A 10,684-nucleotide genomic window follows, 5' to 3' on the forward strand; every position below is an offset into this window, starting at 1 on the left:
GCTTAGTAGCACTTGCTTATAATCCCAGCTACTCAGGAGGCTGAAGCAGGAGGACTGTAAGTTCAAGGCCAACCTCAGCAACTTAGCAAGGCCCTGTCTAAAAAAAAAAAAAAAAAAAAAAGGTTTGGGATGTGGCTCAGTAGTAGGGACCCCCTAGGTTCAGTCCCCAGCACCACTGCTAAAAATCAGGTGAAGGGGCCAGGCATGGAAGACTGGAGACCTAGAAACAGACCCAGCCCAGCCCTGCATCTTGGCACTATGGATCCCTCTTGGCACAGACCTGATAGAAGATGTGGAAGTTCCTCTCACTGGAAGCCTGGCAGGCCACACGAGTTTTCTCTAGGAGGTAGGTCTGGACTGCAGCTCCTGTCATTTGCTGGGCCCTGGCACAAAAAGGCAGAAGCCCCTTAGTTGTCTATTTGTTCAATAGCCATCTATTTAGCACTTACTGTGTACCAGACTGCCACCTAGTAACTCCCTGCCACACCATTCTTCTTAGTGGGCTGGGAACCATTCAGAATATCTTTGGGTAATCTGGGAAATTACCTTGCATCTAGCTTAGGTAGGCAGGGCCAAGGCTCCATGTATGGCTTTTGTCCCATCCCAAGTCTGGAACAAAAGCTTCAAGCTTAGGGTTATAGCCCAAAGAGGTGGCAATTTAACTAGAAGTCCCTGAGCAAGGGTAGAAGCCAGGAGGAATGCACAGGACATGTCAAGAACAGTGCCCTAGTCCCTAAGGACTATGATTCTCAAGGCTCAAAGATCACTCTCAGAGTTCATTGATCCTAAAGAAACCCATACTCACACATGACAAATTCTGCCCAGAGATGACCAAGGCTGGTGACGGCCCCAGCAGTTTCCAAACCCCAGCCTAGCACACTCCCACTCCCAGGGCCAGGGAGGCAGCAGTGATTACCTGTTCAGCTGGAGCTGGATGAACTTCCCAAAGCGACTGCTGTTGTTATTCCTCAGTGTACACGCGTTGCCTACAGATGACACCTATGTTTATACTACTTGTCTAAGTTTATAGAGTCCCCATGGGCCAGCATAGCTGTACATCCTCAAATCACCTAAAAGTCATTTTGTTGGTTTCTATATCATAGGGGACAGGACTAGGGAATGGGCATTCAGACTTCAGGAGAGTTAGAACTTCCTGGCAAGGAACTGGAATGAGCAAGCCTCACCATCAGGAACTTTCTTCTTTGAAGAGAAGTCAAAAACAACACACTGTCATTATTGGCTTCAAACTGGAAGATATAGCATCTGGGCTTTAGTCCCATCAAGAACACAAATAGCTATGCTTCCCTAGACAAATCTCCTTTGAACCATCAGAAGACTGAATGGAAAGATAGGATTTGGCCTAGATGAGTCACAGATCTTCTCCAATACTAATACATAAACCTATGATGAAGGGAAGATGACCAAATGATATCACCTTTATTGGAAGGAAGCTGAGGGGGACCTGGGAGAAGACTGGGGGTCCAAGGCAGTGAAGAATACACTCATTCTCCAACCCCCAGAGAGAGTCTCTGCTCCTCATGGAAGGTGGCAAATCCCAGAGGAAATGGGACTGAAGTACAGTGCAGAGGGTCCTGAACTCACCAAAAGCTTCCATGACAGGGTTGGAATTCAGGATCCGCTGTTCGATCCTCTCAGCCATCTTGTGGTTCTCCCAGGAAGTGGGTGAGGTGGCCACCACAGCGTAGAACTTCATCAGGCAGCGGGATGTCCATGTCTGCAAAAAAGAACAGCGTTATGGGAGCTGTGTCCATGTTCTTTCCTACTACTAAGCCTGCCTGAGGAAGTGGTGCCCACCAGAGTGCTTTTCTAAGAACCACCATGTGTGTGGACCAAATAGTTGACTACTGAATTCAGCTGTGGTCTTGGGCAATGCACTTCCATAACTGTGAAATGGGTGTGTGCATCTCTGCTCCTCTCAGTTCCAGAAAATTCACAAAGAATGAGGGGACCTGGGTAGGTAACTCAGTGTCTCTGAGGCTTCACAGCTAATATTGATTACTCCATGGCAGGGCCTGAGCTACAGAGGTGTTCTGTGAATTTTCTTACAAACCCCAGAGAGGCAGATATAATTAGCATATATTTTTAAAATGATAAAACTGCAGAATAGAAAAAATTTTTAATTTATTAAAGATCACAAAATCTAGTAAGTGACAGAGCTTTGATTTAAACCCAGGCAGCCTAATTATAAAGATTCTTTATTTTTAACAAGTTGAAGTGAGGTATGTTTTCACTTTAAATTTAATTTCCAATTGTTTGTTACTTGGACATAGAAATATAATTAATTGATTTTTATATATTGACCTCATGTCCTACCATTTCACTAAACTCTACAATTTTTTAGTTGTAGTAGTGACTTTTGTTTTTTGTAAATTCTTTGGATCTTTCTATGACGCAAGATGGTCCCTCTCTTCTATTTTCTGAAGGACTTTGGGTAGATTTAGTAACATTTCTTTCTTCCTTAGATGTTTAGTAGCATTAATACATGAAGTTGCCTGGGCCTGAAGCTTTCTTTAGTGGAAAGGTTTTTAACTATGACTTAAATTTCTTTCATAGATATATGCTATTCAGGTTACATATTTCTTCTTATGTGAACTTTAGCAGTTGGGGGGGTCTTCAAATAAATTTCTCCATTTTACTAAGTTACACATTTTCTCATATCAGTCTATAGGATCTATAATGATATCTTCTCTTTCATTTCTTTTTTTCTTTCTTTGGTACTGGGGTTAACCCAGGGGCACTGAGTCACATCCCCAGTCCTTTTTATTTTTTATTTTGAGACAGGGTCTCATTAAATTGCTTAGGGCCTTGCCAAATGGCTGAGGCTGGCCTCAAACTTGTGATCCTTCTACCTTAGCCTCCTAAGCCACTGGGATTACAGGCCCATGCCACTAGGCCCAGCTTCTCTTTCATTTCTGATATTGGTAATTTATGTCACTTTTCTAAGTTTTGAAGATTATAAATTTCTTCCCCCCAGCACTATAAATTGAACCCATATAAATAACCACATATAAATTGTACGTGCTCTACCACTGAGCTATACCCAAGTCTTTTGAATTTTTTTGACAGGAAGTTGCCCAGGTTGGCCTCAAATTTGTGATCCTTTTACCTCAGCCTCCAGAGTAGCAAGTGTCAGTGTGCCCAGCTTGGTTTAAGTACTTTTCTGATGTGCTCTTAACCATTATGCAGGAATTCCCAACAGCTGAATTTGTTTCCAGTGCTGGCAGAGATCTTCAGTAAGAAAAAGGGGGAAAATACCTTACCCTAGGTGACAGCAGAGTTAGTGGGAGAGCCTGCATTGGAACCCTGTCTCTGGAGTTCTGGTCCAGTGCTTGCTCACTATGGTATATTGACACCCTGTCTTGGCTAGCCTATCTGTAAATGATGAGGCAGCAAAAAAAAAAAGACTCCACAAGGAAAGTCCACTGCCTCCCTACCCAACCAGTTATGAGTTGACAGGTAGGAAGGTGGTCCTCTTACCTTTCCAGCACCACTCTCTCCACTGACCACAATGGACTGGTTAACAGGCTCAATCAGGCTCTTGACATTTCTGTAGGTCTGTTCACCCACAGTGAAGATGTGGGGTTTCAGTTTCTGAAAAATCAAAAAGGGAAAGGTCATGTGAGGGAAGTGATTGAGCCAATGATGGTAGAGGTGGGGAGGCTGTCAACAGAAATGCCAGGATACTTTCTCCAGAAAAACTTTCTGGATGTAACAGTGTTAGGTTCAACTGTAGAACTTCTGATGATTTCACTCATCTTCTCTCAGCTTGGAAGCAGTGCTGGCCTCAAACAGCAGTCAGTGACGTTGACACTTTATGCTCCATCTTATCTTGTCTTAATTATCTTATTCTGTTGCTTACTATGTTATTGTACTCTGCAATCTGTAAAACACTTTCTTACAAGTTACTGCCTAAGAAATCTGTGCATAAATAAGGTTGAATAGCTAACATTTTATAGATGTGGTATCTGAGGTTCAGAGGAATTAAATAACCTTCTAAGGTCATTCAGTAAATAAGTATAACCATGTGAGTTGAATTCCAAAACCACTTTTCTCCTTTCCTTCAACAAATATTAATTTTCCTCACTGTGCTGGGTACTCGGGAAACAGAGGGGACCATGACCTGACTTCTCCCTTTGAGACAGGGATGACAGTATTTAATATCAGGATAGACTTCCCTGGATTCTACCTGAATGCCTCCCTATGCATGAACTTCTGGAAAGCCTGGCAATCTACATGATGCCTGGCCAGTTCAGCCAGCAATGATCCATTGGGGATGCTGTCAGAATTATCCATTCCCACCAGTCCTTGTCCTAGCCACCTCTCACCTGAACTAATACAAAGCCTCCAACTGTTCTTTCTGCCTCCTGTCACCTTCCTGAATCCAACACCCAGAGTAATTACTTCTCCAGTGGGCTGTTTGCAGTCTTACCTCCAACCAGATGAAGCAGCCATGTGGACTCTGCCTGCTGTGGGCTTCAGACTTTCACAAACAGCCCCCACTTTCTTATAGTCCTACTCTCATCTACTGCCTCTCTCCCCACAGCCTCCCTCTTGTTTGCTCTTGCCTCTCCCTGAACACTTCAAGGACTGAGCCCATTGCCTGCCTGCACCTGCACCACCACCACTACCACGAACCAGCCCCCAAATAATTTCTCTTCAGCAGAGATGAACATGTACTGAATTTCTAGGGCAATCCCTTTTGCATATGATTGTATTCTTTCCTAAAAAGATGGTTAGTTAAATATACGGCTTTGAAGATCCTTTCCTATGAATAAACCCAAAATTAAGGGAAAAAAAATTCTTTAACCTGTATGCCTATTTTAGGTTCCAAACTCAACTAAATATTTATTCCCCAACTTTGTACCTTCTTTCCATAGTCATTTCTTTTATGTGTCTAAATTTCTGACAGAGCCTGTTGGGTAGAGCCATGGCACTCAGTTCTGAATGACTACATGGCTGGCAAATAGTTGGATGAGGATGGGGAATCTGCAGGTAGGTCTAAGGGGAGGACAGGGAGCCCTGAACAGCTGAGCCTTACCTGGGGTTGAGATGAAGCGTGGTATTCTCTCATCAGCTCTGGAGAGTAGAGCCCAGGGACAGGCTTGAAGGGGTTCAAAGCTACCAAGGTGCAGCCAGCATTGGTGTAGAATGTATCCACCATGTACCGGGCCTGCAGGCACCTTAGAACTGAGGTAGAGATACTTTTAGCAAAATCTGCCTCAAATATAGACGATACCACATACACAGACAGACCCACATCCTAGCAGCCCTCCCTCTGTAATTAGTCAAGTGCTATTAGATTCTAGTAGCTCCCTGATGAATAGATACAAGATCTAATTAAGACGAGCCCCAAATCTGGACCAAGTCTGCCCTGAAGAGCCCAGGTGCAGCTGCCAGGCTCTCTTGGGCAGAAGTCTGGAGTGGCCTGTCTGGCTCCAGGTAAGAAGCCTTAACTGCCTTGGTCTGAACTGGGGAAGCTGTGCTGGTTACCCTCACTGCACCTCTGATCCCTTGGAGACTTCACTCTAAAGGAGAGGGAGGCACATACCTGTCTCCAGTGTCACAGGATTCACCTTGGTGAGGTCATCCAACTGGTGCAGTGGGGCTGCCCCACTCAGGAACTCCTGTAGGTCTTCTCTGAGGGACACTCTGCTTTGGTCATGAGAGCTGGAACTGTGGCCATTCACCTGGAAAAGAACATGAGGGCCATGAGAACTGGGACTCAGATCAGCTAGCAGCTAATGTTGAGATCCTCCTGAATAGAAAGAGAACAGGACTCTTCAATTAGAGTCTAGCTGGGTTCAGCTTTCAATTCTGCCACTACCTGGTCCTATGAAACTAGGTAATTTACTTAACCTTGCCAAGACACAGCTTCTTTATTTGTAGATAATGTAAAATAAGCTCTCAGGGCTCTGGGGAAGAAGAGACATACATTTAGTCAGGGCCTTGCACACAGTAATGTTCAATAAATACTTTACCATCTTCTCTGCCAAGAGGGTTAGCCAAGTCAGCAGCTATGCTATCAGCCTTACTGAGTCTGGTAGGAGAACCCAAGGAGGGGTTGCTATAGGAGTATGGCAAGAGAAAAGAACATGGATGGGTCCTGTTTGAAAGAGACCAAAGAAGTAGCCTCAAACTTTCATCACCTGCCTCTTAAGACTAAATCTGACCTGGCCAATGAATTGGTTGCTCCCTGGGTCTGCTTGAGCAGATGCCTGGCTCAGAAGGCTGCATCAGGTCAAGAACCTGCATCAAGTGGAACAGGCTCCATCTTTGCCTATCTTTGGTTCCAGCATATTCCATGTGTTTCATCTCCCTACTTTCCTCCCACAGTCCCTTTCTTTTCCTGTTTGTCACCCAGAGAGGAGCAAGGAGTGGAAAGGATGGAGTGGCAGGAGAAGACAAGGACCTGGCTGAATTCTGCTTTTGAAGGAAGAGGTGACATGACATGTGTGAGTTTCCAATGAGATTGGTGATCCCCAAAGGTTCAAATCCCTCAGGGGGTCAAGCCATGGTGGCAAGTTTCATCTGAGAGGCTCAGCAATGAGTTTCTTCCAAAGATGCTGCCAGTTCTCTACTTTGGGTCCATCATAATCATCCATCTGCAAGGGAGGCTCATTCCCTCCAGGGTAACACAGCACAGTTGAATCTATGCAAACTGCTCTGCTCTAGTGAAAAACAAAAAACCCACTCAGAAACATAGCTACAATTTATGATACACTCTGATCCAACTAGAAGCAGCTGAGTATAATGATGAAGAGCCTGGATCTGAAAGCTAGATCACCTGGGTCTGAATCCTGTTTCCACTTAGTAGGTTATACAATCTTATGTTTCTTAAACTTTTTCCATCTTGATTTTCCTTATCTGTAAAATAAGAATGGTGACTGAACCTACCTCATAGATAATGATTAGCACAGAAAGTGTTTAGAAATGGTTTAGAAAGTGGGTCTTCTAATTAGGCCTAGAGTAAGGACCCTAAAACTATATGTCTTTTTTTTTTCCACCAAGTCTCAAACACATGGGCACTTTACCACTGAGCTATATTCTCAATCCTTTTATTTCGAGAGAGGGTCTTTCTGAGTTGCTGACACTGGCCTCAAACTTTCAATTCTTTTGCCTCAGTGAGGGCAAGGGAGTTGCTGGGATTACAGGCATGTGCAACTATGCCTGGCTAAAGCCATTTATAACTGTAAAAAGTTGAAAACAATCACAATGTCAAGAGAGTAGACTGCTTAAAATTTGGAACACCATACAATGAAATAAAGCAGGTTACAAAAAAGCATAATACCTTTATAAGTTTTAAAAATACATACTTGAGGGGGAAATCTAGGACAGTCTCTAAAATGTTGATTATCTGTAGATAGTAAGATTATGAGTAATTTTATTGTTCTTTTTCCTTATATTTATTTTCCAAATTTCTGATAATGAATGATACTGAATAAGTCATTTAACCTCTTGGAGCCTTATTTCCAGAATCAGGATATAAAACCACTGTATACTATATTATACCTTTCTCATGGAAATATTATAAGAATTAAACATAATTACATGTAGCACAGTGCCTACAAGTGTTGAGCACATGACAAGGGTTTCAACACAGCACAGCTGCTACTATGGTTAGGGTGAACACTACTACTTTTTTTTGGGGGGCGGGGCGGGTACTGGGTATTGAACACAGAGACACTTCACCACTGAACCACATCCCTGGCCCTTTTTATTTTGAGACAGTCTCCTTAAGTTGCTTAGGGCCATGTGTAGTTGCTGAGTCTTGAGTCTGCCTCTGAACTTGTGATCCTCCTGCCTCAGCCTCCTGAGCTACTGGGATTACAGGCATGCGCCACTGTGCCTGGTCCATTACTACTTTTTTTAATAATAAAAAGAAGAAAATTAATAATTCAAAACCCAGAGCAGACAACTGTCCTGCCTGCTTCTTTCAGCCTTCAAGCCCATTTCATGATCTAAACGGCAGGATAGTCAAGTGGCAGTAACTACTACAGCTTCTTAGGCTGTCCTGACCCACACCTGGTTATCCTGCTGAGTCTCAGACACTTATCTACCTAGAACCACTAGACCATGAATTCCTGCAGAACAGGTACCACTTTAAACATCTGCCTCAGTCTAGTGCTGGGCAACACTGAATAAAACAAAATTTCAGCAAATATACTCTGGCATTCTCTTTGGATCAGGAACTATATATGAAGGATGATACTAGTATGAGAAGGTGCTTCACAGTGAAGGGTGATTTGGCCTATAGGCCAGAGGTGACAGTAGCTTTTTCAGAGAAGCAGAAGCCTGGAGTAAGAGCACATTTCATGCATCCCATGATCCATTCATCAGAATCTTTCTGAATATTCACAAGTCATGGTCCACATTTTTACACACATTAATCACTTTGCTTGGACTGCTTACTTTCCTTTTCCACTTGCCTAATTCCTTCTTATTCTTTAAGACTCAGTCTCAAAGAACACTCTTCTTGGAAGCCTCAGGCATCCACTGTTCTTCAGCAGTACAAGCTGGTAGAGGCATCTCTCAGGATTCCCTGTTATGTCTCCAAAATGCCTAAGGAGTTCCTAATCTGTCCCACCTTCTCCATCCTAAGGAAAAGAACTAAAACCTGCAACAGGAGAGATTCAAATGAGTTATCAGAAAAAGCATTAGAATGATTATCTGAAGACAGAAAAGGAAAAAGGTCTTCAAGGGATCTTTCCTATTCTTTCAGGTCAGGACAGTGGAACCTTCATTTGGGCAAACAAAAGATGGGAAGGTGTTTTAAGTGCTTGAGGGCCTGGGTTATATAAGGTTGAGGTTTTACCTGTTGGAGCATCCTGCTTCACTGTGGTCAGGCAGGGTTCTGGGTCACAGGCACAAGGAGTGCTAATCACGTGATCACTGGGTTACCAGCATAGTTCTAGCAAAGGGCTCAGGTCTGCAGGAATCTCAGACAAGTCATCCCAAAGTCTGTGGCATGAGAGAGAAGACAAGGAAAACACATAGGTGAGAGCTTTTCCAGGGTGACTCATTCCCACTCCTCCCTCTGAGGAGGAACCAAATGAGAACCAGGGCAGGCCTGGGCAGAGAGCGAGAGTCTGTCCTTTCCTTTTGCCAGTTAGGGAACAGGGGAAACTTTGATGGGAGCTTCCAGAGATTCCCTGGGCTAAATGTTGATGCTTCCTTTGTAGTAAAATGTCAGGGCCAGTTTTGTTATAGCTTTAGGGTTAGAATTGAGGTGGGAATGTAAATTCTCTGGGTCAGTACGCCACAGAGGATGAAGACAACTGGGTGACAGAGAGCCTTATGCCCTATTCTCTTCACTACATGGATATATCCCATTTCAGTGGCCACTAGCTGGTAAGGAGGAGAGGCTAGAGTCAATTCCTGAAGCTCCAGAAAAGCTGTTGTGTGGAAGGGAAATCACAGTTCAGCCATTTATTGGGTGTGTGACGGGGTAAAACTACATCACCTACCTGGAATCCCCACCTTGAAAACGAGGATAGTTAAATCGACCTCATAAGTGGTTGTGAAGGTCAATGAAATCATGGTTTGAAACCAACAAAGTGCAAATCTGAATACTCACAGAGGGTGAATATTGTTAGCACTACAGCTGAAGGTTGATAATCCATTTGAGGATGTTAATCTGGTAGAATTTAGTTAGAATCAGAGTCAAATTCAAGGTGAGAGGAGTGTAGTACGATTGGGCCTAGCCAGCCTCTGAAGAAAGGTAAATCACTCTCGGATTGAAAATTCCCAGGCCTCAACACCTCCTCCAGCAAGATGAGGATAAGGGGCATCTGTAAAGGATTAACCCTGGTAGAGACTTCTGAAGGCTCTGAATTCATCTAATTTTTAAAGAACCTAGAGATAGGAACTTCCATAGAAACTGGAAAAAGAAAGAAAAGGGTAGGTAGCACGATTATGTTGGACACCTTCATTCTGGACACTGACTGTACCCCTCCAAGAGACAGCCAAACAAAGGTCTCTATAGAGACTCAAGGAGAACAAAGTTTCCTGAACTGGAGACTCATCTTGAGGAAGAGCTCCATTGTGGAGTACACTAGGGTGTGGGGTTGGAATCCAAAGCTTACAACCCCACTACTGCAGATCAGAAGAGCTAAGCCTAATTTTTTTCGTTTGCAAAATGGAATAATAATATCCAAACCTCACGGTGCTAAATTAAGGCTCAAATAGGTTAGTACCTGTGGGAGCACTTAGCAAACATTGGTTATTACCATGTAGCATCAGCTTTTATCTGGAGTCACGGCAGATTAGAGCGGTTTTCTCCAGTTCTCCCAGCTCCTGCTTCCTCAGTTCGTGGCTACCAACCGCGAATTTCTGAAAAGGGTGTGACCACAGTGGGCAGAACGAAGTAATGAATAGGTGAAACACCGAGTCAAGGCAAGTGGCAACTTGATCACCAGCTTCTTCTCCTCCCCGGCCTCAGTTTCTTGGCTCCAAGAAAAGCAGTGGGAGGGCAGCTGAGTAAGGGTCTTGGGAGCCCAGCTGGCCCCGCCCACGTTCCTGGCGGGAACCGGGCGATCTGCCCGTAGTGCCCAGGGCTAGGATGCCGCGCCGAAAACACCAGGCACCGGGAGAATATGTCCTTCCCAGGAAGGTGGCCTCAACCCGGGCCAAGGGCGTGGCTCCCTTAATACCTTAATACCTCCCA

The 10,684-nt window shown here is 44.2% G+C and overlaps 1 protein-coding gene across 4 annotated transcripts in view; it reads right to left on the reverse strand.

Annotated features, from left to right (window-relative positions):
- Window positions 1-10,684, reverse strand: part of MYO19 (myosin XIX) — a 35,684-nt gene that overhangs the window by 16,859 nt on the left and 8,141 nt on the right. For 3 of the 4 annotated variants that reach the window (XR_013762470.1, XM_079131368.1, XM_079131369.1), the window contains exons 2-9: window positions 10,248-10,350; window positions 8,834-8,979; window positions 5,570-5,708; window positions 5,060-5,208; window positions 3,499-3,612; window positions 1,603-1,735; window positions 917-986; window positions 281-383 (exon numbers count right to left, since the gene is read on the reverse strand). Coding sequence is in view for 3 of the 4 variants with exons in the window: in XM_079131368.1 (XP_078987494.1) it covers window positions 281-383; window positions 917-986; window positions 1,603-1,735; window positions 3,499-3,612; window positions 5,060-5,208; window positions 5,570-5,708; window positions 8,834-8,845 (720 nt within the window). In the remaining variant the exon portion in view is untranslated. The remainder of the gene's footprint in view (window positions 1-280; window positions 384-916; window positions 987-1,602; window positions 1,736-3,498; window positions 3,613-5,059; window positions 5,209-5,569; window positions 5,709-8,833; window positions 8,980-10,247; window positions 10,351-10,684) is intronic. The other variant, XM_079131370.1, reaches the window with a different exon arrangement.

Source organism: Sciurus vulgaris, assembly GCF_902686455.1.
Source record: "Sciurus vulgaris genome assembly, chromosome: 3".
Lineage (NCBI taxonomy): Eukaryota > Metazoa > Chordata > Mammalia > Rodentia > Sciuridae > Sciurus > Sciurus vulgaris.